The sequence below is a fragment of the Pygocentrus nattereri genome, chromosome 25 (genome assembly GCF_015220715.1).
Source record: "Pygocentrus nattereri isolate fPygNat1 chromosome 25, fPygNat1.pri, whole genome shotgun sequence".
Taxonomy (NCBI): Eukaryota; Metazoa; Chordata; class Actinopteri; order Characiformes; family Serrasalmidae; genus Pygocentrus; species Pygocentrus nattereri.
Genome location: NC_051235.1, coordinates 23,866,740 through 23,894,431, shown reverse-complemented (window position 1 = coordinate 23,894,431; position 27,692 = coordinate 23,866,740). Strand labels below are relative to the sequence as shown.

Below are 27,692 nucleotides of genomic sequence, written 5' to 3'. Positions count from 1 at the left end.
TGAAGAGCCGCTCCGGGCTTGTTTTCCGATGTTAGCCGATTAGCAGGTTAGCATGTAATTGGAGCTCTGGCGCGGCTGGCTGTAATTTTTCTCATTCAGATATCTGACTTTACGCTGCCGAACGCGTAAGAGTGTCGATTTGCTCGCTGAACATTTCGTGAATACCCTGTCTCTGTCTCAGGTCGGACTCTTGCGAGGTGAGTTTTCTTATGTTTACTGGCTAGCATGCTAACTTACTAGCATAGCTAACTCATCCAAGTCCTCTAGGTTGGTCTTCGAAACCATAATGTTATAGAAATTAAGATGAGTGTGAGAGGCTTCGTCGTTTCGGTGACGAACAGGAGATGTGTGCTCTTTTAAAAGAACAACGGTGTGCACTCGACGCTGGCTAAGTTTGTGAACGACCAGCTAGCTTGCAAGCTAACCCGTTTGAAAAGTATGTTAGCCCGAACATTCCGTCGGTGACTGCTGTTTGAAATCTCCTGACTTAACGTTACCTCCAAAAATAGCTCAAACTTTTCAGCAGAATTAAAAAGGCTGGTCTGTTTTCTTGGAGGACAATCCATGAAATACTGTTTATCTGCACACTGTCCGACGAAGACGTGAGTTTTGTGTTGCATGGTGGTTTAAAATCATTTTTATTGGCCTGTTAATATACATCACCTCGCTCTTTTACACAGCTATAAAAAATGAACGAGAGCACACGAGTGATACAACAAGAAAAACGGTCGATTTAAAGTTGTGCGGTTTCTGCTGCGCTGACTGTCTGCGTGAATCTGGAAAAAAGTCATTAGCGCAGGTTGTCGCCGAGCGGTTTAGCTAGCTAGCTAACCTAGCTAACTACATTAGCAGCATAACCCACCAGTCCGTATGGCTAGCGAAATTGCCTGGCACTGATATCACAGTTTAACCAATTAACTCAAAATGAAGCTGAAGTGAGCTTCATATTCGCCAGTTTCTTGTTCGAATTTCCCCGTTCCACCTTAAACGGTGCAGCGGTTACGTTCTGACGACCGGGTTTCCCGTTTAAGGTGGAACGGGAAGATTCGAAGCAGAAGCTGGCGAATAGGAAGCCAACTTCAGCCTCGTAAACACGGGGGCGTTTCTGCTAAAATAGGCACCATTGTAACAAAATCTTAGAAGTTCATCCTTTAAATTTGTGCTGTTTTGTTGAATTAGCTGTTGGACCTAGAACCCATTCACCAGCACTTCCTGAATTAACGTGGATTGACGTTTACAGAAGCAGGTCGCTAACCTTGCTAGCTCAGATAGCTAACTTAGCGGTAGCGTGTTAAATCGAGTGTTATTGTTGTTGCTAGGTTAGCTAGATACGCTAGCTACACCATTGGGAGGTATTACGACATCTGTCGCCTGACACGGACATTTTACTCTTTTAACATTTTGTAAAATGGGTCTCTGAGGACGATTATATCTCAAAAATGCTAGCGTAGCTAAATCCTCCTGTTTTGGTTGAGCGCACTCGCTAACCTGAGCCAGATGAAGCTATCCTAGGTTTCACGGCACCTAATCTAAAAGAAAAGAAATCCGCTTCTGACTAAATATTTTGGTCTTAGAAAGCTGTCTGGTGAAGGTCCTGTGCCGATGGCACATGCGGCTGGTCGTGTGGTTCTCTGTTGGTCTCTCAGGTCAAAGAGGGGGAAGGGAGACAGTGGAGCTGAGCACAAACTGTGCAGTTAACCACAGAAGTTTTAACAGCAGGTTTTCTCCAACTTTTGATCGATTCCGAACATCCTGGCTGAGAAGTATTGACGGCTCGCGTTGTTTTGAGGTTGTACGTGATACGGAGGCTGTAGTGCAGTGATGGCGGGTAATATGCGGTCCTAGTATTTGAAACTGGCCGTTGACTTAATGGCAGCTGCAATCTGTCAGAGTTTATGAGCACAGAAACAGTTCGCCTTGGCTTTGTGTTAACTGCTGTGAAGAGTAGAGGAGCTGTTTTTTTTAACACTTCTTCATTTCGTTCGAATCTGTTTTAGGATGCTTTTTTAAATGCAAAGATTTTGTCAGTATTGTCGGTTATCAGATTGTCTAATCACAATGAGAAAATGCAAAAGTGCCATAATAAATTATACAAATGTTATATACATACATTTTATTTATACTGTTGCATTTTCATTTAGGATACCATGAAGGAGAATTTCCCCCAATTTAGTTTATTTTTTCAAAATATCTGCATAATTCAGTGGTTGAGATGTAAATAAAGTCATTCAGAGTGTTTTGATGTGGAATTGTGCATTACAGGGAAACATATGGGCTCAGATTTTCTTTTAAAAGTGATAGTATCAACTTTTGGCATTTTTTGACATCGTTTGAAAGTGCATGTTGCACTCTACATTCTTTGTAAATTTCACAAAGAATGGACCAAGATAAATGATCCATTGACTTGCATTCAAAGTAAAGTAGGTTTTTTCCTTCTCCTGTAAAGTTACCATTTACAAGGTTTTCTTCTGACAACAGCGACATGTAGCCTTTTTATTTACTATCCAAGACTACCAGTGAAGCTGCGCGTTGCTTCTGAGTTTTTATATGTAATGTTGATGATGCTAAAATAGCAGTAAATCTACAAAATGTTTTCTTTTGGGGTTTGTTTTGCCTTAGAATGTGCTGCATGTACCCCACACCTATAAATGTCTTTTAAAAGGTACATTTCAGGCTAAAGCTTTATCTCAAAAACTTTGCTTAACAATGGTACAGACATCAGGCAGTGTGTTCTTAGCCATTTAATGTAATGTCTTACTAAGTGGGGGGCTTTCAGAGACATTAAAAGCTTCATTCATCTGGTTCCTGTAACTGCCACTGTGAACAAGTTCCTCTAGACTGGAGTGTTTCACAGTAAACCACCCTTGAACGTCTTAGTTTACATCCTAATGATTTAATTATGCAGACATTTTTGAAAAATCAGTGAAATTGCCCTTTAAAAGGGCATTCTGGCCTAAAAGTAGCATTTTATTTAGTTTATTGGTTGCGTTATGTATTCTGTAATGCAGCATTGCCTTATCATTTTGACATTATGTACAATTTTATATTGTTTCCACTAATTCTTGCCACTAATCTAGAGGCGTATAAATACATCTTCGGGCTAACTTTAGTGATAACACTAACCTCAGATGATCATCCAAACTTTTCCTTTGTTAAAGCGATAATTCAGCCAGCTGGTCAAAATAAAAATAAAAATATCTGTTCCCAGTTACCCACAGCAAAAAATTAAAAAGCACCTCAAAATGTACTTCAACAATCAGTGTTGGGGGTGGGGGGATTCCTAGTCTTTAAACCAGGAAATATCACTTTAGAGACTACTGCAGCACCACTGTAAGAGGTAGGTATGCATGTTTGCAGCACATATAACGATGGTTAGATTTTCTTTTTTAATCAACTATAATAACAACACTGCTCAGCCGTTGTTGTTGTACAGACTAGCCCTCTTGTTCACAGAATCACAAAATGTGGTGCAGGTAGAGCTGAGTGATGTATTGTGGGCAAGACTGGAGATGGCTGTAATAGCACCAGATTCATCAGGTGTAAGCCAGAGTCATAGGATGACTAAAGTGCGCACTCACTTTCTTCTTGGTTCACGTGTGTGTGTGTGTGTGTGAATGTATGTAAATGTGTGTGTGTGTGTGTGTGTGTGCGCGCGCATACACAAATATAATATATGTTTTGGCAATTGTGGGCAGTTTATTTGAAAATTTGAGAGATTTTGCTCAGACACTCTAACATTTAAAAATGCTAAGACAAAAATATGTTCCAGTTGTACCTGGTCTCCCCTGTATAACATCGCTCCATTTTACCAATGTTTTAGTGCTAATAGCATTATATCCATGGTCTATCCCCTATATCCATAGGGGCAGTCGTTGGCTGGAGGTTAGGGAACTGGCAATGTGACTTGAAGGTTGCCGGTTCAATCCCCAGCACTGACAATTCATGTCCTTGAGCAAGACACCTAACCCAGTGCACACTGCCCCCTAGTGTGTGTGTGCTCACTATTGTGTGTATGTGGTGTTTCACTTCACGAATGGGTTAAATATGGAGGTGAAAGTTCCCCATTTGTGGGATTAAAAAGTGTCACTTAACTTGTAAAAGTGTTGTCTCTTTTGACAAGTTTTGTTTATAGCCTTTTCTGAGCTAGGTATGTATTACACATGATATCTAGAACATGAAGGTTAACTATAATTTTTAAAATTTGCAAGTTGCTTTATATTGTTTTGAAACAACAGTTTACAGTCCATAAAAACAGTTTTTAATGCTATCTTAAATATTATCTATTATTGTCATCATCATCATTGTCGTTAACCGCTTAATCCAGATAGGGTCGCGGTAGCAGAGAATCCTAAATGACCCTGTCCCCTGCAACTTCCTCCAGCTCATTCCCAGGGACCCCAAGCCGCTCCCAGGCCAACTTGGAGATGCAATCCCTCCAGCAGGTCCTAGGACGACCCCGGGGTCTTATCCCGGTAGGCCTTACCTGGTACACCCCCACCGGGAGTCGTCCAGGGGGCATCCGAATCAGATGCCCGAACCACCTCAGCTGGCTCCTCTCAATGCGGAGGAGTAGCGACTCTACTCCGAGCTACTCCCAGATGGCCGAGCTCCTCACCCTATCAATTAGTGTAGCCTGCCACCTGCGAAGAAAGCTCATTTCCGCCGCTTGTATTCACGATCTCATTCTTTTGGTCCTTACCCACAGCTCATGACCATAGGTGAGGGTCGGGATGTTGGCCGACTGGTAAACAGAGATTTTTGCCTTATGGCTCAGCTCCGTGTTCACCACTACAGTGTGGTACAGTGACCGCATTACTGCTGCCGTCTGTCCCAGCCTGCGGCCGATCTCGCAATCGCTCTTCCCATCACTTGTGAACAAGACCCGGAGATACTTAAATTCTTTCACCTGGGGCAAGTCCTTTCCCCTTACCTGGAGCGGACATGCCATCCTTTTCCGGGCTGAGACCATGGATTCGGATTTCATTTGGATTTCGGAAACCACTCCAGCGCTGGAGGCATCCATGTGATTCAGCCAAAAGAACATCATCTGCAAATAGCAGAGACGCCACCCTGCGGCCTCCACACGTAATGCCCTCCTGACCTGGGCACAACCCGGGGCCCAATGCTAACACTGAAAGGATCTGACTCAATGTTTAGTCCATGCAATATTGCAGAGGCGCATCAGCCACGACAACCCCACAATATCCAGAGCCTTAAGCATCTCCAGACGAATCTCATCCACCCCTGGTGCCTTGCCACTGAAGATCTTGCCAAATACCTCAGTGACTTCCACCAGGGAAAAGGAGCTTGAGCAGCCAGAGGCCTCTGGCCCTGACTCCTCTGAGGGAGGCATGTCTCCCGGATTAAGGAGTTCTTCAAAGTGCTCCTTCCACCGACCGACAATATCCTCATTTGAAGTCAAGAGTTTCTCCACCCTTGCCGAATACAGCTTGGATGCAGCCACCCTGACCCCTCCTGAGTCGCTGGACAGTTGTCCAGAACCTCCTTGAAGCCAATCGAAAGTCTTTTTCCATGACTTCGCCAAACTCCTCCCATGCCCTAGATTTTGCTTCTGCCGCCGTTGCGGCTGCCACCTTTTTCACCTGTCGGTACCCGTCTGCTGAGTCGGGAGTCCTTTGGGCCACTCAGTCCCTAAAGGCCTCTTTCTTCGGCTTGACGGCCTCCCCTGTCCACCGGGGGATTCTTGGGTTACCGCCCCGACAGGCACCCACAAGCTTTTGGCCACAGCTACACCTGGCAGCTTCCACAGTTTCCATTCAGGCTCCATGTCATCTACCTCCCCCGGGACATGAGAAAAGCTCTCCCGGAGGTGGGAGTTGAAATCATTCCGAACAGGGGCCTCGACAGTCGTTCCCACCCTCACTATTCACTTGGGCCTACCGGGACTGACCATCAGTTTGCCTTGCTATCTGATCCAGCTCATCACCAGATGGTGATCATTTGACAGCTCAGCACCTCTCTTTACCCAAGTGTCCAGAACATATGGTCCCAAGTCAGATGAAACAACAACAAAGACGATCATTGACCTCTGACCCGAGGAGCTCTGGTAACATGTACACTTATGAACATCCTTGTGTTCGAACTTGGTGTTTGTTATGGACAATCCATGCCTGACACAGAAGTCCAATAACAATTCGCCGTTTGGGTTTAGATCGGGCAGAGCGTTCTTCCCAATCACGCCTCTCCAGATCTCCCAGTCATTGCCAATATGAGTATTGAAGTCCCCCAGTAAGACTATGGAGTCTGTAGGCGGGACCCTTTCCAGAACCCTGCCCACTCGCTCCAAGAAGGCCGAATACTCTGACCTATTGTTTGGTGCATGAACACACAGCAGTCAGAGTCTTCCTCTCTGTGATTTTAATTCGCATTTAGGCGACCCTCTCGTCCACTAGGACAAACTCCAACTTCATGGCCGCCAGCCGGGGACTCGTGAGTATCCCCACTCCCACCTGGCACCTCTCACCCTATGCAACCCCTGAGTAGGAGAGGGACCAGCCACTATCCAGGAGTTGGTTCCAGAGCCGACACTGTGGGTGGAGGTGAGCCCAACTATATCTAGTTTGTACCCCTCAAGCTCCGGCTCCTACCTCCCCAGTGAGGTTACATTCCACGTGCCACGAGCCAGTATCTGCTGCAAGGGCCTAGGCCTCCCAGGGCCCCTCTGCAATCTTCCACTGCCTGTGCAGCACTGCACTGCTCCCACATGCTGGACCTTGCGGGTGATGGGCCCACATGATCTCCCCACGTTGCCTCTTCGGGCTGAGCCCGGCTGGGTTACGTGGGCTGCCTGGCCACCAGGCGCTCGGCGGGGGACACTACCCCCAGGCCTGGCTCCAGGGGTAGGTCCCGGCAACTCTCTCCCGGGCAGGGTACATGATTTTCTGTGCCCATTTTTCATGGTGGGTTTTTGGATCACGTTAGTCTGGGTCTTCACTTCACCTGTTCTCCCAAAGAAACCCTACCAGGAGCATATTGCTCCTGACGACTTAGCTCTGAAGATCCAAAGATATATATTGTGATTATATTAACATCTACAATGTGATTGTCATTGTAGTAGATTTTTCATAGTAGCAAATAAGTTTAATCATTTATATTTTTTGTGGCTCTGAAATGACATTCGGATAAAATAAGTTTTATTGCTGTTTCTTTGTTTTCTGATTTGTAACTTCAGTTCTTTATAATGTTTCCTTTAACAGCTTCTAATGTGATTCACACCTCTTCACAAAGGCGTCTATGGTCTGGTGGTTTGGTTTCCATTAAATTGACTTGGGCTCTCTGCTTTGCTTCGTTGTTTTAGATTCCGTTCACTTGTGGAGTATGAGTACATAATGAAGCGACGCTTGGAGGATCAGGATACATCATTTGGGTCTCAGCGGCGGCTCCCCGGGGGTGCAGAAGGCTTTCAGCACCGTGTCCTTACCTCTGCATCTTCAGTGTACGAGGCTGCCTCAGACAATATGCAGCCCTCTGCTGGAGTGCAGTACTCTCAGGTCCCTCAGACCTATCAGGTATGAAATGGTTTCTGTCTGCAAATGACTTTAGACTTGTAAATAGAGATTACCAGCTTAAATAGATCATACTTTAAATGTGAGCAAACAATTTGCTTTCAGAAAGCAAACAATTCAACTTTTCTAATTGGTTATTGAATCTGATAATGCAAGAAATTAAAAAAAAAACAATGTAGCATTGTAATTTGCTGGGTACAAACAGATGCTTTTTCTTCATAGCTAATAAGCTGCACAGCAAAACTGTACTAATGTGCAGTATCCACACACAGTAGTAGTATTGCAGTTGCAATATTGGCTTTATTTAAGAAGCACTCAATTACACAAAATATTGATATTCATGCTTGTTCAAGTGGGTTAAGAATATCTTTTGTCCCCAACTGTCTTTTCAGGTGCCCTTGGCTCAGAGCTCTGGAGGACACGGACACACTAGCAGTCCTGCAGTACACAGCGGTGCTCATCATCACAACAACCCTGTGGTCCAGCCACCAGGAAACCCTGTAGGCCAGGGCCACTCTCACACTTCCCCTGCCTCTGCCCCAACATCAGGCCAGCAGCAGTTCCAGAGGCTTAAGGTAGAACACCTGTCCCTAGATGCCCTCTTTATTATTTGACAGGAACACCGGAGGAGATGAAATAGTCATGAGCTGTTTCTGATGGTGTTTAAGCTTTTTCTGTGATTTGTGCTTCCTGTGGAGATTACAACAGTCTGTTTGCGTACTGACAGGTTGAAGATGCCCTGTCGTACCTTGATCAAGTAAAGCTTCAGTTTGGAAATCAGCCTCAAGTGTACAATGATTTTCTTGATATTATGAAAGAATTTAAGTCTCAAAGGTAAGTTTGGCTTAGCTGTTGTTTGCAGCATATTTCCTCTTGTTTCTTTGTTGTTAAATAGTCACATAGCAGAACTGCAGTTTAGCTGTGTGCAGTATCCCGCTTATTTAGTTTAAAAGCAAAAATCACAATTACTTTACATATATAGTAGGGACAATGGGTAGGTGTGGGTATAGCAACATAAACACTAATAATGAAGTGTAAATTCAAAAGACAGTTTGTGTAAAAGTACAAAAGGAGCAAGTCAGAAAAGTAATTAAGTACTATGAACTTATGGAACTGAAATGGAACATCTTTGCAAATCCAGCATAGAAACTGTAGTTTATTATACTCAAATCTTCTAAAATGTGTTCTTCTAATATCAAATTAAAAATAAAAAATTGGAGGTGAGATCACTCACAAAGCAATAGAGAGGCTCTTGCCAGTGTAACGCATATTTAAACACAAAGAAATTAGAAGCCTGGTGGTAATATTTAAGACTAAAATGTAAATGAGCAAAAAGTAGATTTCTATTCTCACAAGTATACTAATAATAATAATAATTAAGTACCATAATTAAGTGACCAATTACTATCCATCTCTGACAGCAAAGCAGTAACACTGTATTTTTGTCATTAAGTAGTTACTGGGCAGTTACATGTTGAACTTCCTCTTATTACACTGTCCCTTAAGTAGAATAGAATTTTCATGTCTTAATTGTTATCTTTCCCTTTTTTTAAATATCTGTGACAGCTGTGTCACTGGTGAATAACACTTGTCTCAATGTGTTTCCAGCATTGACACCCCAGGCGTGATTAACAGGGTCTCGCAGTTATTTAAGGGCCACCCAGACCTCATCATGGGCTTCAACACCTTCCTACCCCCTGGCTACAAGATAGAAGTTCAGACCAATGATCTGGTCAATGTAACAACCCCAGGACAGATCCACCACATTACCCCACATGGCATTTCAGTACAGAATATTCCTATAACAACTCAGCACCAGACCCAGACACCACCAGCCCCCATCAGCACTGCTGCTCTCACCACCCCCAGCCAGCCTACACCCGCCAAGATCAGCAAGGTAGGGTTAGAAATCTGCAATTTATGTATAAGTTTTGTGTTCAGAATTATGTTTAAGGTCTGTTTACATGGTTTTGAGTTTCTGACATTTGTGACGGATCATTTTTGATGTTTTGTCTATGTACTCCTACTGCAGTCTGGGGTATTTTACATCTTTAATGGGTAAACATTCACAGCTGTGCTAAGTAGTTTCACTTTATTGGAATATGTAAATAATGGTACACTAGATAATTGAAACTGTTACTGTTCAGAATAGCTGGGGCATATTCTTCAGCTGCCTTTTATGCATATGCCATACAGTACAGTTGTGTATCACTACTCTTCGCTATAGTTTGCTCTGTTGGTGGAGATACTGGAATAGGAGGAGGTGCAATGAGGAAGAGCAGTGCTTTCAGTCTATGATACTGTGTGGTGTTGTACACATAAGCTATTTTGGCATGACTGCCATGTTTCAGGGAGGAGGTGGTGTGCTTTGGATCATGAGCGTTTAATTTTTCTGTACGTTTTGCTCTTTCCATTCCTCTGGTAAAGGTTAATCTTTTTAAAGCTTTGTCTCAGAAGTATTCAAGCCTTTTGTAACATTCTAACCTTTCTCTTCTTGAGGCTTACCACTTATACACATCTTGTGGTACATCTTGTGAGATTATGCTGGTGGTCTTTATGTTAGTTTTTTACTTCTGATCTGTCATTTTTTTTATTGTAGAAAATAATCTTTAGCCATCCTCTACTGTGGTCTGCTGTGCTGTTCTGAGGTCTACAAGGTCACTGCTGTTGCTAAGCTCACCATCACATTTTTGCTGACGTTAATTTTCATATGCTTAATTTTTTGGCTGCATGTCTGATTGATTTACATGCCAAAATGTTAGCCATGGAACTTTTTTGGCTGAAAATGATCATGAATGGCACTTTAGACAAGCAATTTGCAATAACTGCTCATGCCAGGTGTAAAGAGGTGGGTACAACACCTTAAAGCCTCTACTGCAAGTATGATAGTATGATGCCTCTTGAAAACACATCATCTTGCTTTATGCACAGAATGAAGCAATGTATCGGACCTGTTAAAATTAACAGATGTTAATGGCACATCAAGCTCTCATGAAAATTAGACAGCACTGTACATTTGTATATCATAATGCTTAAATAGAGTATCTGTTTTTTTTTCTGCAGCCAATACAATCACCTGCACTGACCCCAACCAGCCAGCCTAATCCGTCCATCCCGTCCTATGCCTCTCCTCGCTCCCCTTCAGTACAGTCTCACACTCCAGTGAGCAGCACGCCTGCCAGTGCTCCTCCACTGCAGAACAACCAACCTGTGGAGTTCAACCATGCTATTAACTATGTGAATAAGATCAAGAACCGCTTTCAGGGTCAGCCAGACATCTACAAAGCCTTCCTGGAGATTCTGCACACATACCAGGTAAGAACAGGGGAAAAGGTGAAACAGACAAGGAGCAGCTTTTAAGAGTGAAGCTTTTGTTTATGGCAGGATATCCTTTAAAGAATGTTCTGGCACTTTGATCACTTGTTTAAAAGTTCTTTTAAGTGACTAAAGTGTCTTTTTGTGTAATTGAGAGAAATGTTGTTTGTGTAGAAAGAGCAGCGGAATGCTAAGGAAGCTGGAGGAAACTACACCCCGGCTCTTACTGAGCAAGAGGTCTATGCTCAAGTGGCAAGACTTTTCAAAAACCAGGAGGATCTCCTGTCTGAATTTGGCCAGTTCCTGCCAGATGCCAATAGTTCTGTGGTAAGTTGTAGAGACTCAGAGCAGATTTAATTACAGTGCTTAGACATAGAGGTGAGAAGTAGACCAAAGTGAATACTGACTAATAATGCCCCATGTTATGGATTTTTACTACACCATACCATGATAAGTCCAGAAATGCCAAAAATACAAACAGTCCCACCCCAAGACAAATTAAACATGAACATGAACTGCTTAAACCATTTCTATAAACCTTACAAAAAGCATAATACAATTTAAACCTTTGAAATACTACTACTACTACATCCACTACTAATAACATGATCTGCTTAAACAATTCCTATAAACCCAGCAAAAAGCCTAACACAGTTTAAATCTTTGATATATTGTTACTACTACTATTAATAGTAATAATAATATTAATGATAACTTTTGTCTGTTATCATTATGGTTGGTATCATCATTACTATTCTTGTGTTTATTGTTATTATTATTTCTCCTGCGTAATTATGGTTTTGGAATATATTATCACCCGGATAATGGAAAATATAGAAAATATTATGAAGTCCACATGAATTCCAAATATATAAGTTTCTATTTTGATGGGTTTCCTTTCTGTGCAGTTACTGAGTAAAACAACAGCTGAAAAGACTGAGTCTGTGCGTATGGAACCTGGTGGCATGCTGAAGAGGCCCCAGCTCAACAACAAGCAGAGATTTAACCAGAATGGCTGCCAGATCCGCAGACATTCCGGGCCCGGTTCTACTCCACCTGTAAAGGCACGAATACACCTTTTTAGACGTACATGCAAATAAACACAGAAGTTCTGCCTGACAATTTGATTGATAACAAAGTCATTTCTTGTGGTTTTGTTACCAACTGTTATTCTCATTCACAGAAGAAACCGAAGTTTATGGGGAAAGAGCATCCAGTAGCTGAAGGCAGCAAATTTGGAATTGGCACAGAATCTTTGTTTTTTGAAAAGGTAAAGATGTGAATTCATTCTTTAGACATTTTTTTTCTGTTTGTTGAAATTAAAAGCATTTAGACATTCAATAACTTGTTAGGTACTATATTGCAGAAATGTGATCCTGGGTTTTGAAAATACAAACCACATTCTATATGAATATATAGCTTCATGAGTGAGTGGTTATGTCCCTCAGGTGAGGAAAGCACTGAGGAGTGCAGAGGCCTATGACAATTTCCTGCGCTGTTTGGTGATCTTCAATCAAGAGGTGATCTCAAAAGCAGAACTAGTGCAACTGGTGCTACCTTTTCTAGGGTGAGTTGAAAGAGTTGCTAAAACATCACCAAAAGGCTGTATTGTGAGGTGGCTGTTATTAAATGATCCAGATGTGTACAATGTGTAATTCTGGCCACAAGATTCATTGACTTAGTGGCTCAAGTGGCCAGTGCAAATTTTTAAATCAGTTCACCCCTGGCCATGGATAATTTGTTAGATAATTTGTTGTTTTTTGGTTTTTTTTTTGGAGGAAGAGTTGAATGTTTGATTGCTCAGTAATTTTTCATCACAGGAAATTCCCTGAGCTGTTTACCTGGTTCAAGAACTTCCTGGGCTACAAAGAATGTGCCCACATTGAAAGCTTTCCCAAAGAGCGGGCCACAGAGGGCATTGCCATGGAGATTGACTATTCGTCATGTAAGAGACTGGGTTTCAGTTACAGAGCTCTGCCCAAGAGCTTCCAGCAGCCTAAATGTACGGGCAGAACTCCACTCTGTAAGGAGGTGAGGAGAGTGAAAGTAAATTATGGGTTACTACCACTTGTACATCATGTGTTTCAGCAAGACTTATTTATCTATGGATGTTCCCCAGTGTTACTCTTTCATGGTTTGCTTTCTGCAGTAGCTGTGCTAGGTTTTGGTTATTGATTGTCATGAACTGGTATCTATTTTATTGGTTTTAAGTCATATAATTATTATGAGTTACATTTTAATTCATTTAGTTAACATAATTGATGTTTTAAAAAAAAATCAGGTGCTGAATGACACATGGGTGTCCTTCCCATCCTGGTCTGAAGACTCTACTTTTGTCAGCTCCAAAAAGAATCAGTACGAAGAGCATATATACAGATGCGAGGATGAGCGCTTTGAGGTAAGCATCTATCCATTTATATTCTTGTTCTTTTTAATACTATACAACACCATATGCACATTATTTGCAATTCAGTGCATAGTTAGCATTTATATTTTTCTTTCTGGGCAGCTGGATGTTGTGCTGGAGACAAACCTGGCCACTATCCGTGTTCTGGAGACTGTTCAAAAGAAGCTGTCCCGGATGTCAGCAGAGGAACAGGCCAAATTCAGGTTGGACAATACTATCGGAGGCTCCTCTGAGGTCATTCACCGCAAAGCCATCCAGAGGATATATGGGGACAAGGCTGCAGACATCATTGATGGTCTCAAGAGGAACCCTGCAGTCTCAGTACCAATTGTTCTGAAAAGGTAAACCTGACATGCACTCAGAACCGATAAATTTATTTACAAGTGTGGTTAAGCTAAAAATACAGAGTTGAGAGTGAACCATAAAATCTGATTCTCTGAAGTATTCCATGATGTCTCACATCACATTAAGAGAACATTTTCAGGTATGCCTTTCTTCTATTTGATATGTTTTTTGTGGAGCTTAATTATACACACTGACACACTGTTTACGTTTTTAGATTGAAAATGAAAGAAGAAGAGTGGCGTGAGGCTCAAAGAGGCTTCAACAAGATCTGGAGGGAGCAGAATGAGAAGTATTACCTCAAGTCATTAGACCACCAGGGCATTAACTTCAAACAGAATGACACGAAAGTGTTCCGCTCCAAAACACTGCTCAATGAAATTGAGGCTCAGTATGATGAGGTAATGGTCAATTTTGTTTCTTCCTTTTGTCTGAGTGTGCATACACCACCTGTCAAAGCTAAAAGTATGTGTGTCTATTTGCCGTAATTTCACATATTGCAAGAATGGTGTAGTGAAAAATCAACTTTGCACAATTTTTTTCAACTCATCCTAGATGTAGTTGATTGGCCAAGAAATGTTTGGAGACTAAATTTTGCTTCTTTAGTTTAGAACTGGAGCAGTGAGTCTAACGTTGTTAACGAATGCAAGAACGCATTAGTCATTCAAATAGCCCATATTGTTTCTGTAAAAGTACATGACCAAATTCACTCAAAGTCACTTCAAGGTCTTTAAGGTCATGCATACTTGTCAGTATGGTTTAGAACATAAAGGCTCCCGTTATTCCGTTGTATGATTCAAATGAAAGATTAAGTGACCCTTTTTAGTCCCACAACAGGGAAATTTCACCTCTGCATTTAACCCATCCATACAGTGAAACACCACATACACACTATGTGAGCACACACACTAAGGGGCAGTGAACACACTTGCCTGGAGAGGTGGGCAGCCCTATCTGTAGCGACCGGGGAGCAGTTGGGGGTCGGGTGCCTTGCTCAAGGACACCTCAGTCATGTAGTGGACTGAGGATCGACCCAGCGACCTTCCAGTCACAAGGCTGGTCCCCTAACCTCTAACCTTGATGAGAAAGCTATCAAATAAAAAAAAGACTCTGGGCTGTGTATCTGCTTTTTTTGCTTTGTTTTTTTTTTTTTGTTTTTTTTTTTACAGCTGAGTTTTTACTACTATGTGGAGAATAACCACTTCATATTCTCTTCAGCGGCAGGAGCAGGCCTCAGAAGACAGCTCCACCCCTCCATCTGGCCCCCACATGACCCTGCCATACGAAGACGGTCAGATCTTGGAAGATGCTGCCTCTCTCATCATCCACCACGTTAAGAGACAGTCCAGTATTCATAAAGACGACAAGTACAAAATCAAGCAGGTTATCTATCACTTCATTCCTGACATGCTATTTGCCAGACGTGGCGAGCTGTCTGATGTCGAGGAGGATGAGGAAGAAGAGGAGGAGTCAGTGCCAGGTGAAGATGGAGCAAAGAAGCACAACGGCACGACCCCGGCCAAGTCCAAACTTCTGTTCAACCACACAACACCAGCACAGCAAAAACTGAGCACGTGCGATGAGGCCTATAACCTCTTCTATGTCAACAACAATTGGTATGTCTTCCTTCGCCTGCACCATATCCTGTGCTCCAGGCTGCTGCGCATCTATGGACAGGCCGAGAAGCAGATCGAGGAGGAATCGAGAGAGAGAGAGTGGGAACGCAATGTGTTGGGGCTGAAGAGAGAGAAAAATGACAGTCCAGCTGTCCAGCTGCGGCTGAGGGAGCCAAGTAAGTACAGCCTTAACACAACATCAATAGAGGCAGGTTTCAATGCGGGTATTCAAAGCAAAAAATGGTTTGGAATGATGTAGATGATGGTAATTACCAAAAATATATGACTTATTTTTACGTCTTTTTTGACATAAGAATTCTAACAAACTCCATCTTTTGTTTCTTCTAACATAAGATGATATAAAAGTCAGAGGAACCAAGCAAAAATAAATGTGTACACAATTTCTGATGTATAAATAACATTTCTTGAAAAGTACACAAAATGTACATATAATCACTGGAAATGTAGGTTGTGTCTATTTTTAGAATGGCATTTTGGAGGCTCTATGGGTGGATCTGTATGCTTTTGGAGTGATTTTGTTATGAAATGTTTGTTGCTCTTTCACAGTGGACATTGATGTTGAGGACTACTACTCTGCTTTTCTGGAGATGGTGCGGAACCTTCTGGATGGAAACATGGAGACATCTCAGTATGAGGATCAGCTGAGGGAGATGTTCACCATTCATGCCTACATCGCGTTCACCATGGACAAGCTCATCCAGAGCATCGTCAGGCAGGTAAGTGGTGTTGAGATTTGTATTAAATGGGGATAATAAAATGAATAACAAATGAATAATTATCTGGTTTACAGTCAAGACAACAACTATGTCAGCAGTTTACAGCTATAATTTCTGGTCCCCGGTGCAGTCTAAATCAGTGTCCCAGAGCTGAGCTGCATTTATTTCATAGAGTAAATTATTGTTCTAGTTAACAACCAAATCAGTAAAACCTCATGGAATAAAAATACAATATAATTATTGATGATTTGTCGTGCGTCTATTTTTTTAATTTTATTAAATCATAAGCATCACGTTTTCTTATCCTAATCCTTAATATATAAGTAATCAATATAGTATTTAGTAAAATTTTCAAAAATTAACAAGGTATTGTCCTTACTTTCCTGTACTTTTGACCTCTTTCTTTTTTTTTTTTTTTTTGTCCTCTTCTCTCATTCCTCCTGTAGCTCCAGCACATAGTGAGTGATGACATCTGTGTTCAGGTGACAGAGCTTTACCTCAGTGAATGTGCTAATAAAGGCACTGGCGGAACCACATCCACTCAGGCATCCAGGGCCAGTGTGGAGGCGGCCTACCAGCGCAAAGCTGAGCAGCTCATGTCAGACGAAAACTGTTTTAAGGTAGGACATCCTCCAGATGACAGATTTTCCAAAGTCTGACACTGACTAGGGTTGCAGCAATTACTTGTTCCAGAGTTTGATAGTTGAGTGAAACTAAAGCTGGTACAGAATGTACATGATATAATAAGCTTAATGCTGATGGGAAAAGATGGCTGGAGTTAAAATTGTTTCTGCAAATGCATTTTCACTCATGTTTTTGAACAATTTTTTTTTTGGACCATGCTACCTGCCTTTCAGTTAAATTGGCTGAATTGCAATATCCGTTCATATACGTAGCTGAAGATGCTGCTTTTAGCAGTAATGGGTGCATTTCTCACTGTCATTTTGTGCTAATGGTGTTTGTGTGTTTGTGTCCTCTCTCTGCAGTTACTATTCCAAAAGAGTAAAGGGAGTGTGCAGCTGGCAGTGGAGCTTCTGGACACAGAGGAGGAGAACTCTGATGAGCCTGTGGAGGCTGAGGTACATAATGCCTTCTGTCAGTGTTGCTCCCCAATAAGCACACTCAGCAGACTGTTTTACAAAATTAACTGTTCGGCTTTTAGCATATGCTGCTGTTCGAAAGTTTGGTATCACTTGTTCAAAAGTTTGGTATCAGTATAAAACTAAGGCCGCACAGCAATATCATGATCATATCTTTGGTTTTGTCAGATTATTGCTTTAAACCGGTATTTGATACATTTATTGTACCGCAGGGGGGAGCAGAATGTTGAGGCAACACTGAGCTACTGTGATTAAAAAAAAAACTGCATTTTATTCGTTTCACTGCATTTGTAAAGCTACAGAAATAAATGTTAAGTTTCTCTGTAATGCTAATCCAGGTGAATGTAGTCCTGGTTTCTACATTATATAAATTTGTATATACTGTGTATTGACATGAAATACCCCTGAAATGAAGTCTAGAATGATGAATGAAGCTCTAGATGATTCTAAAAAATGTATAGCTTTGAGATTATATACTAGTAGATTTTGAAAGAATACTGTAAATAAACTTTACAGGAGATGGCAGGAACCTCCTTAATTTTTAATGCAAGTTAATGAAGATATTTTATTCTAGTTAGTTTTGCAGCATTTCTGTTATTCCATTCATCATAATATTTTTTGCACTATGAAGTGAAGGGAGGCTCCTGAGCTCGGACAATGTAGAAAACTTGCAAAAAATTAAGATTTTTAGTTTTTGCTTTCTTTTAACAGTGACTATATGTAACCATAGGTAACTTATAATAACTAGAAAACTACATTCAACATCTTCACACCAGCTGACAACGCCAGCTGCCACTGCCATTGTGTCAGAGTCATGCTGAACAGACCAATAGAAACAGCCTAAAATGACGAATAAATTGTTAAATGAATCGTTTCTACATATAAAACTGATATAAAATATCAGTAGACAGGGAGTCTGATTTATTAAGTAATTTAAGTTTAGATTTAAGCAATTTAAGTTTAGACACAATTACTACACAGAGTAAACATTGCATTAACATAATGTTTAATGAGACACTAGACATTATAAATTGTTCGTGGAGCATCCAGACAGTATACGTTTGGAAATTATATGTAATAGGTTTGTCATTAAAAGTTATTTTTAAATAGCTCTTTACAATAAGACAAAAATAAAGAATTATTAAATGGCTCCTCATCACATCTTTTAAATTTTCAATCACATGAGACAGGTTTTGATGAGACAGGCTACCTAGCTAGCATCAAAGCATATCTGGTGTTTCTCTCATTATCCTTAATCATTATTTTAGCAGAGGTTTGTTTCTCTGTGTCTTAAATGTCACTAATTGTAAAAGCAAATACATAGACCGTCACTGTAAAGATACAGATGGCAGTATGCTTGCTCACACCAAATAAATCTGCTGTATTTATTTGAAGTCCCTGGCAATCCAGTTTTCTCTGAAGATATCATTTTTTTTGTAAAGATATGTCATATTTTTAATAGGGGTAGACCAATACTATGACTTGTTAGCTACTAAGAAAAGTTAGTAGCAAAACCTGAAGAAGCATATTTTGAAGTATGGGGAGAATTTTGTTTTTGGACACATCATTGCTTTGTGACTAAGCAGTGAAAATGTTTTTGAGAAATATCTCTGTCTGATTCCCACAGCGGTGGTCAGATTACGTCGAGCGGTACCTAACCACGGACTCTGCTTCTCCGGAGCTGCGGGAGCACCTCTCCCAGAAGCCTGTGTTTCTGCCCAGGTGAGGATCGGCCCTGCCCCATCTTCTGAACCCTGAGCCTGTCACGGCTCTCTTACCAAAGCCCTGTTGCAGGGCTTCATACCATCAGCCTGATAGATAGTCATTTTGGGACTGTAGGCCCACTGGTTCTGATCAAAGGAACTTCGGGGCACGGTGCAGTGCCACAGTATGTCAAGTGAAGCGTTTTGCTCTTCACACAGATTTTTCTGGCATGAATGAGTTTAGATGGTGTAATGGAACAGGTGCAATGCAGGAAGATTCAGTAGTTATGTCTGCTGTAGGAGAATATTTGGGTGTCCCCCCTCTTGAACTGCCTTTCTTTGTAATCACCTCACTGTGGATGAGCCCAAACAAGGATGAGCCTTCTCTCTTCTTGCGAGTGCACTTTACTTAAGATTTCTTTAATGAACCATGGGAGTTGTTTAGCTGTTTATTTTTGCTCAGGGGATGCTAAGAAAACATTGATGTTGATATATATATATATATATATATATATATATATATATATATATATATATATATATATATATATATATATATATATATATATATACATACACACCTACATATGATATACACTTTATTTATTAACTGTATTGTAAGTACAGTACATTGTGTTTAGAGAAGTGCTATTTATTTAATACATTTTGGTCATTTGAGTTTTTTAGATGCAAAACAAAATGCTGCATTCAGTAATTCAGTTTTGATTGCCTGTTACAAATGTGATGGAAATACCTGGCAAATAGAAGGTAAATGGATATGATTTTAATCTTTGTATTTCGTATGAAAGTATGGAAAATATTTTTATAACTCCACTCTTAACAGGGATTTGTCAGAAAATCATGTTGCTTTGAAGTGCATCTTTTCACTAGGGAATGAGACGGTATGCATTAAGATTATATAAATGGGCTCATTCTGAAAATAGCAGAGTACATCATTCCCTGATCCATTGGATTTACCAGAATCTTTTTAAGTGACAAAAGGCTTATAGATTTAAAGCCTACAATTAGAATATTATGTATGAAAAATAAAAAGAACCTGTATTTTTGCCCACTCAGTTATTCGTGCCCTGTTATGTTCACATACTGATTTTCACAGAAATGATTCTGTACTTGAAGATAAGTGATCATGTGTAGATGTTCCTGTAAATGATTTTATGGTCTTTAAGATTTGAGTGTTAGTTTTTCCTCCACAAACACTGTGTATTACATATTTCAGATATACAGAGCGTTCCCGTGGTTTGTTCTTTCTGCCCAGGGTTATCAGTTTTCACAGTTTTCAGAGTTGTGTAATGGATAGAAGTCAAACTCGCCCTGGCCTGTGACACCCGCACAACTGTATTTCAGATGGGGGCTTGTCAATAAAATGCTGGTCTAAATTGTATCCTCAAATGTGCGTGTATTTCTTTCCCAAAGTTCAAGCACTTGCACCTGCATGGAAGGATGTTCTGTGGCTTGTTTTCATCAGTTATTTTTGTGCTTTGGTTTTGCATGCATGTCTCAATATGTGCAGTGCTGGAAAACCTTTCTTATATTAATCATACACAAACTGGCAGCAAGTTTTTGACTGACATGTGGTGGTAATGGTTGTTGATTGACACTTAATGTTGTGCTTTTGTTCTGTGCATCTCATCACAGGTGTGAAATTGGGCAGTTCAGGCTTATATTTATTAACCCAAGTTTCATATTTTTGTTGCTTCACAGTTTGCCCTAAGAGAAAATAATGCAGCAAAGAACAAAACAGGTTTTTGTGCATGGTCATAATGGTGTTTGAACTGTTAATGCTTACATCAAAGTATCAACCCATATCCTGGCTTTTTAACTCTTATTTCTTATTTTTACTGAGAATTGGCTAGTGCATCTCAATTTCTGTAAAGTGGAGCCCTGAATACAAAATATGATTCATGGTTTCAGTCCCCGCTCTCATCTGTAACCTGTGTGGTAAGTACATTTTCTAATTTTAGTATTTATTGAAGCGGGGAAATCTTATTTTATTTGCAATTATTTATGTTTATATATATATATATATATATATATTTTTTTTTTTTTTTTTCCTTTTCAAAATTTGGATTTGATGTACTTGATCAAAATATGGTTTGCCAAGGATATGAGCCTATTAAGGAAATCTATGACTCATAGAGGTGCACTGTAGACAGTTGCCTTTGTACACTCTGTCCTTTTGATTGGGTTTTTTTTCCTTTCTGATCACACTGAGATGCTGAGCCTTGGTATGTGGGTTAAATTATGTATTGGAATACATACCGCAGGTGGAGGCTTTACAGATAGCTTTGTACATTAATGCAATGTTCCATTCTTTTTGTAAGGAACCTCCGACGGATCCGAAAGTGCCAGCGAGGGCAGGACGTACAGATGAGAGAGGCTAAGGAAGCTGCTAAGAAATCCGCTGACACGTCAGATGGCCCCAAGATGGAATGCATGTTCAAGCTGAACTCCTACAAGATGGTTTATGTCTTCAAATCAGAAGATTACATGTACAGACGCACAGCACTGTCAAGAGCCCACCAGGTATGTAAATAATCTGAGATTTAATGTAGGCTTGACCCAATTGTGATAGTATTGTGAATCACTGATGGATTTCATCTATCATAATTGGCAATCAAGGTGGACTATTTAAATGGCAGCATTATTATGGACAAAACTAACCCTTTTAGGCTACCTCACACTGTAAGCTTTAGCTGTTTCATTATTTTAATAAGTGAATTATGGGCTATAAATGATGATTTATTAAACCTACAGTAGGAACTTTTAAACCATACCAAGAATAACTAAACTGTAACAAGATCAATTGTAGCCCAGAAGTTTTACATATGAAATACAAGCATGTTTATTTTAGCTGGTTTAGGCAGCTTCTTTGTGGTGTTACCGTAGTCCTTTTATATACATGCCATGCTAAAGTGGTTGATTGGAGAAATGTGCTATGGATGTGGATTGAAAGGATCCTTAGTCTGTCAGCATTGTTCACTCACCATATTCAGTCTCCTCCCAAGGATGGTCTTTGTTTGGAATATCAAGTTGATAAAGTTTGGGTAGTAAATTAGCTGAAGTCCAAAAACTGGATTCCTGTAATGCTTTTTGACAGTATAGCTAAGGTTGGATATTGTGAAAATGTTTATATCAGTATATCAGATTCCTGAAAGATAAATTTTAAATAAAGTGCAATTGTCGTCATCGTCATGGGGATTGAGAGAGGGATTAAGATTTGGTATATAATAATCTAATATTTCAGTCGGTATAAAAAAAAAAAAAGATTTAATTTTAGTACCCATCTCTAACTATAGCCCTATTTTAGATGGATTAGTTTACATGAGGCGGTATTGAAATTTTTACATAGCTCTAACTATAGGTTGGCTCAGGTAACTAAAAGTTCTCAAATAGAACTTCTTAAATACCTGCCATTCCGTCTTCCAACAAGATGAGCCCCAAAATCACAATTTATAAGTAACTTAACAGAACAGAAAATAAAATGTCATTTGAGCAAAGTCCCCTCCACCTGTCTACCCACTTTACTCTGATAGGTTGCCCTCAGATCCCTAGCATTGATCATTGACAGTAGTTTTCATGAAAGACTGCAATTGAGAGATGCATGTTATGTATGTGTATATATATGTTATGTATCAGTGATACAGCTTTCAATTTCATTTTACTGTCTCATATTTTATTTTTCCAGTTTCAAATACAATATTGAAAATGTTAAACAAGGGCCGTGCAGTAAGATAATATATATTATCATGACAAATTATGTCACAATACGCTTTTCTGAACATATTGTGGACATCAGTGCTTGTAGACCACTGACCGACTGCTTGTTTCATTTCATGCTTGTTTGTAAAATAAGTCCCATTTAACTGGATTTGGTGCCCAATATTGAATAAGATTTTTTTAGTTCACAGTTTTTGAAGGATTTTTTTTTAAATGTTGGTTCTTTTTTTTTTCTCTGTCCCAACTTTTCAAATGTCTGAAGAAAATAGATATTGCAATATTACATTTTTGCCGTGATATCGCACACCTATGTTAACACTTATCTGGGTTATAATTTCAGAGGAAATGGCCTTACGTAATTGGCTGGACCTGAAATCCCATTACTAATAGTGCTTCTTTTTGAGTAGTGACAGCTGTGTTATTGTTATTGAGTGCAGCTCATGTGGTATAATACAGAAATGAATATACTCATTATGACTTTTCACTCATGGCTGTCTGTGAAAGTTCACCCAGCCCACAAATCGACCAGTCTAATCTCTTACAAGGTGCGATACACAACCACCACCACCACCACCGCCAGCAGAACTAATCCCACTTGAGTAGTGCTCAAATCTGCTATCGGCCTGATGTAGGAGTGTGATAATCACTAACATGCTTATCCTTCTCTTCAGTCTCACCAGCAACTTAGCACTCGCCTTCATCAGCGTTTCCAGGCATGGCTGGACACATGGAGAAAGGCGCACGTGACCAGCGACATGTCTGCTGAAAACCACAAGTGGCTGATGGGAGACTACCAGGAGGGGCTGCGACCCTGTAAGACCACCTGTGAGCCCAATATCCTCCACTTCCAGCCCATCAACAGATACAGGGTTCTGTATACCACTGCATAACACTGCACTCTCTGGGGTGGTGGGGGTGGTGAGATTTCTTTTCAACTTTTAAAGAAGAAAAGAAAAGATACCTGACTGAAGCAGCACTGAAATTTAATGCTGGTTGCCATGGGGCTCTTTCCAGATTTATTGCTCTTATCCACTTTTTTTTATCTAATTAAACTTTTAGATGGGAACTTCTCTCCTTGAACTTGTTGCCAAGTTGGCATGCCTTCCTGATATTTCAATCATGTTGGAGCAAAGACTTTAGTGTTTTATTATTTTATTGTTTTGATTTCCTAATTGCACAAAGTCATTTTGTGTAACTATCCAGACGATAATCAAAGTGTGGAACTGAAAAAAAAAAGTATGGTCACAGGTCAGTGTCTCGATGTTTTTAATTTTTCAAGTTATTTTGGTGTAGTTGATTAGCAATATGCCTTTTTGTTGATGTTGTTGTTGTTGTTGTTGTTATTGTTGTTGTCGTCATTGTTATTGTTGTTTGATTCAGTGTTGACCACATTCTTACAAACACTATCAATAATGGCAGCCAGATTGTCCTCCTTGTAGAATGAATTAGGAGACTGTAAGCACTGATGTTAACTTGGTCAGATAGTGGGGGAAGTCTTGGTATCAGATCATGCAGCGCTGCCTGGCCTGATGATGTGAATTTGTACAGGCTCTGTATGTCAATATGAGAGTTCTGTGCTGTTAAATATTTATAAAACCCCTGAGTGAGGCAATTATGCATTAATGGTTATCTACAATACCAGCTTCAACATGGAAACTAAAGGACAAAAGCAGCCACAGTATCTCAGATGATGTAAATAATTTGTATATATTCCAGACTGTTTATATTCTGAAAACATTCAAATGTAGTTCACCTTTTGGACTTTTATCTTAGCAGAGGTGACTAATGCTGGTCTGTATATTGTAACCAATCACCTTTTTTACCAAAGGGAGTTATTGCTATAATTTTTCTTTCGCTCCTATCTCATTATTTTTTGTGTTTGTGAGTTGTCTGGGACTTTAAAGAATGTTCTGTATGTAGAATGCCTTTTCATGACACATTTGAAGAATTTTTTTACCCAACCTTATATTGAAAATTTGTGACACTGCCCGTGCTCCTATATTGCTGAGTAGAGCTTAGAAGCAATTCACTGTTATTGTCCTGTTTTGCCTCCCAACTAGTGCTAATATGGAAAAAAAATTGTGATTTTAATTTGGGGCACTTCTGTTTTTGTGCACCAAGTGTTGATAAAACTGCTGAAAAACTATGGAAAAGCATATTCAAAAAAAGACAATGACAGCATGTTTCTATGTTCTCATGTACAGTCTTTTGTATTATTCATTGTTTTAAAGATTGAAATAAAACAAAGTTGTAGTAGATTAATCTGATTTCTTGTACTTATTTGAATTCACAATAAACCCTTAAACCCCACAAGCCCCCTGCCACCAGATTATAAAATCTACCCCTAAAGTTTTCGCTTCTCCTAACACCGGCTTCTGACTTCCATGTGTCCTCACTGTAGCTCGTCACCAGTAAACTATCAGGGTGTGTCCTATTGCTACTGGTTTTGTTCAAATGCCATATAATGGGGCAAAAAAGCAGCCAGTTAATGGTTGGAAGTGTTAAACCAAGCAATTTGCTAGATGTAGTGATGTACAAATGACAGCAGAGGGAGCATGTGAGCAATTTCAGTAGCTGTAATGTAATGTACTGCTCATGGTTTGCAGTTTAACTTGTGTTTTGTAATGTAACTTGTGCAGTGTTTTGTTGTAATGTTGCATTATTCTTTGTATATTAGGGTATACAACATATATAATATTATATATCAAATATATATGATTACGTTTTTGTATTAAAAGCCAGTTTGATTCTTTTTTTTTTTTTTCTTCTCCTAAAGATGATGTAACATGTAGGCAAATAAGCCCTTGTTTGTCTGCAAACCTCACTTTGGACTTTTTGTAGCATGCATAGAGTTCTCGGTTTATTGGGTAAACCAAACTTGTTACATCAGTTGGCCACTTTATTAGAAACGCCTGTTAAAAACATGTAAACTAGTGTAACTAGATAAGCGAAAGAGATCAGCACTCAGTAATTATAGTCAATAAGCAGTACTATCTAAAGAAAGCATTGGTATATGCAGTGCTACGCAATTTAATTCACAGCCAAAACAGCCATAATGTAATTAATTTTCAGGAGGTATTTCTGAGATTAGATGCAGTAATACACTTGCATCAGGGTTTTTTTTCAGATATGAAATATCATTTTTTAGCTTTCATGCTTTTCAGGAGACTTGCTTACAGATTCTGAGAGAAATCTGCAGAGATGTTTTTTTCCACACCTCTGGGGTGGTCAATCCTTTGTTCTGAGAACACCAGCACCTTCTTCGTTTGATTTGCAAGTTTTCTTCCGTTTCAGTTCAGTGAGGCTTCTTAACAGCTACATATCCTTTCAGACCCGTAGCATGGTATTGTTTTGTCACCATGCAGGAATGGCTTGTTTTTCTCCAGTCTTTCAAAGGTAAAAGTGCTGTTTATCTGATGGGGACAGTTTAGGTGGACTACCAGGTCTTGCATGGTCGTTAGGAGTCTAATTTTCTCTATATCTTTAAATCATTTTTTCTTGATAACTGTTTTTGTCCTCATTTTCCTTTGACTTCTCTATTTAAATAAATTATCTTCTGTCATTTATACATACATACAGTACTGTGTGAAAGTCTTAGGCACCCAAGACACATTTTCACAATCTGTTTATTTGTGTAGTTTGTGTTTATTTGCTGAGAAAAGTGTTATTTGGATAAACAAAATTTATAGAATATTAATAATAATTATATACACTCACTGGCCACTTTATTAGGTACACGTAATGCTAGTAAAAGGTTGGACCCCCTTTTGCCTTCAGAACTGCCTTAATTCTTCATGGCAGACTTTCAACAAGGTGTTGGAAACCTTCCTCAGAGATGTTGGTTGGTTATTTGAGTTACTGTTGCCTTTCTATCATCTGGAACCAGTCTGCCCATTCTCCTCTGACCTCTCACATCAACAAGGCATTTTCATCCACACAACTGACCGCTCACTGGATATTTCCTCTTTTTCGGACCGTTCTCTGTAAACCCTAGAGATGGTTGTGTGTGAAAATCTCAGTAGATCAGCAGTTTCTGAAATACTCAGACCGGCCCGTCTGGCACCAGCAACCACGCCACGTTCAAAGTCCCTTAAACCCCCATTAACCATTTTCAAGCCTCTCCTCGAGGAAGCCCAGTGTTACAGTATTATATGTAGTTAAAAAGCAGCTCCTGGTTTGAATCAGTGCTTCAGTAAATTGTGCTCATGATGTAATTGATGATATTATTATGATGATGTCTCTGTGGTGGCTGTGAAGGTGTCAAGGAAAAATATGGACCCAAGAAATTCTTGTTACTTTTTATTCCTTTTATGTGTATTTGAATTATGATTATGACTTTATTCTAATGTATATTGTGATAAACTCACTGCTGAGGTAAATTGTTTAAAAATTTGCTTAGATGCCTAAAACTTTCGCACAGTACTATATAAATACACACACACACAAAGGTGTTCATTTCATATCTAGGGGCCTTTTTAAAGTAAACGCTGGTGAAAAAAAAATATAGTAACTATAGTGACATTTAAGTCATGGAGAGAAAAGAGACAGCACTGGCTGCTTATTCACTGGAAGTTCTGAGACCAAACAGACTTTCTGTCTCAGTAGTGGGTGATGTTATTGGTCATTACACAGCCAGAAGCCCACAGATCTCAGCTCAGTCCATTGTTGCCCACTCTCTCTCATGGAACAGCTGAAAGAGGCACGTTTGGGCCCTCAGTGGGCCAGCCCCAGCACTGAAAAATGGACGCTGTCAAAGAGAGGAGTGGTTTTCTCACAAATGAAGTGGGGAAACTTCAGGCCTCTCTGCTGGGTTACCCTGAGCAACACTACATTAGCTGCTCGATTCTTTACATTTCATCACCTGGTAAAAAATATCAAATAAAACCTGCAGACCTTTATAGTTGTTTTTGTGTTCTAGATCATGTCAACACTGTACTAAGTGTTGGTTTTTGACCCTCCTTTGATTTTCTGTAATGAGAGCTGGATGACTTCATAAAGCGAGATCCCACAGTGTTATAGCTGCTGCTCTCAGTGGTAAAAAACAGGGAGGGAAAGAAACATTTTGAGATGAAATCTTCATGCTCTTCCTCCAAACAGATGTTTTAAGGTTTGGTAGCATTCAAATGTTTGTGCTAGAATATGGTGCGGCACTCCAAACCAGTTTCAGATGGGACCAGGCCTAGATTTAACTTACACCCTCTATGTGTG

General features: G+C 40.0%; 1 protein-coding gene across 2 annotated transcripts; it reads left to right on the top strand.

Moving 5' to 3' along the window:
* On the top strand, nucleotides 1-24,746 carry sin3ab (SIN3 transcription regulator family member Ab). Of its 2 annotated transcripts, none has more exons than XM_017716416.2 (21): nucleotides 1-197; nucleotides 7,319-7,529; nucleotides 7,919-8,101; nucleotides 8,254-8,360; nucleotides 9,135-9,423; nucleotides 10,590-10,841; nucleotides 11,016-11,168; nucleotides 11,750-11,905; nucleotides 12,028-12,111; nucleotides 12,290-12,408; nucleotides 12,662-12,872; nucleotides 13,123-13,239; nucleotides 13,351-13,589; nucleotides 13,808-13,991; nucleotides 14,809-15,382; nucleotides 15,774-15,943; nucleotides 16,390-16,563; nucleotides 16,930-17,022; nucleotides 18,671-18,765; nucleotides 21,089-21,290; nucleotides 23,156-24,746. In XM_017716416.2, exons 2-21 carry the CDS (start codon nucleotides 7,350-7,352, stop codon nucleotides 23,372-23,374), a joined length of 3,801 nt encoding a protein of 1,266 aa, XP_017571905.1. In that variant the 5' UTR covers nucleotides 1-197; nucleotides 7,319-7,349; the 3' UTR covers nucleotides 23,375-24,746. The 2 variants fall into 2 exon arrangements, with proteins under 2 accessions (XP_017571905.1, XP_017571902.1); XM_017716413.2 differs by having other exon boundaries at nucleotides 12,025-12,111.
* The last annotated feature ends 2,946 nt before the right edge of the window (nucleotides 24,747-27,692 follow it).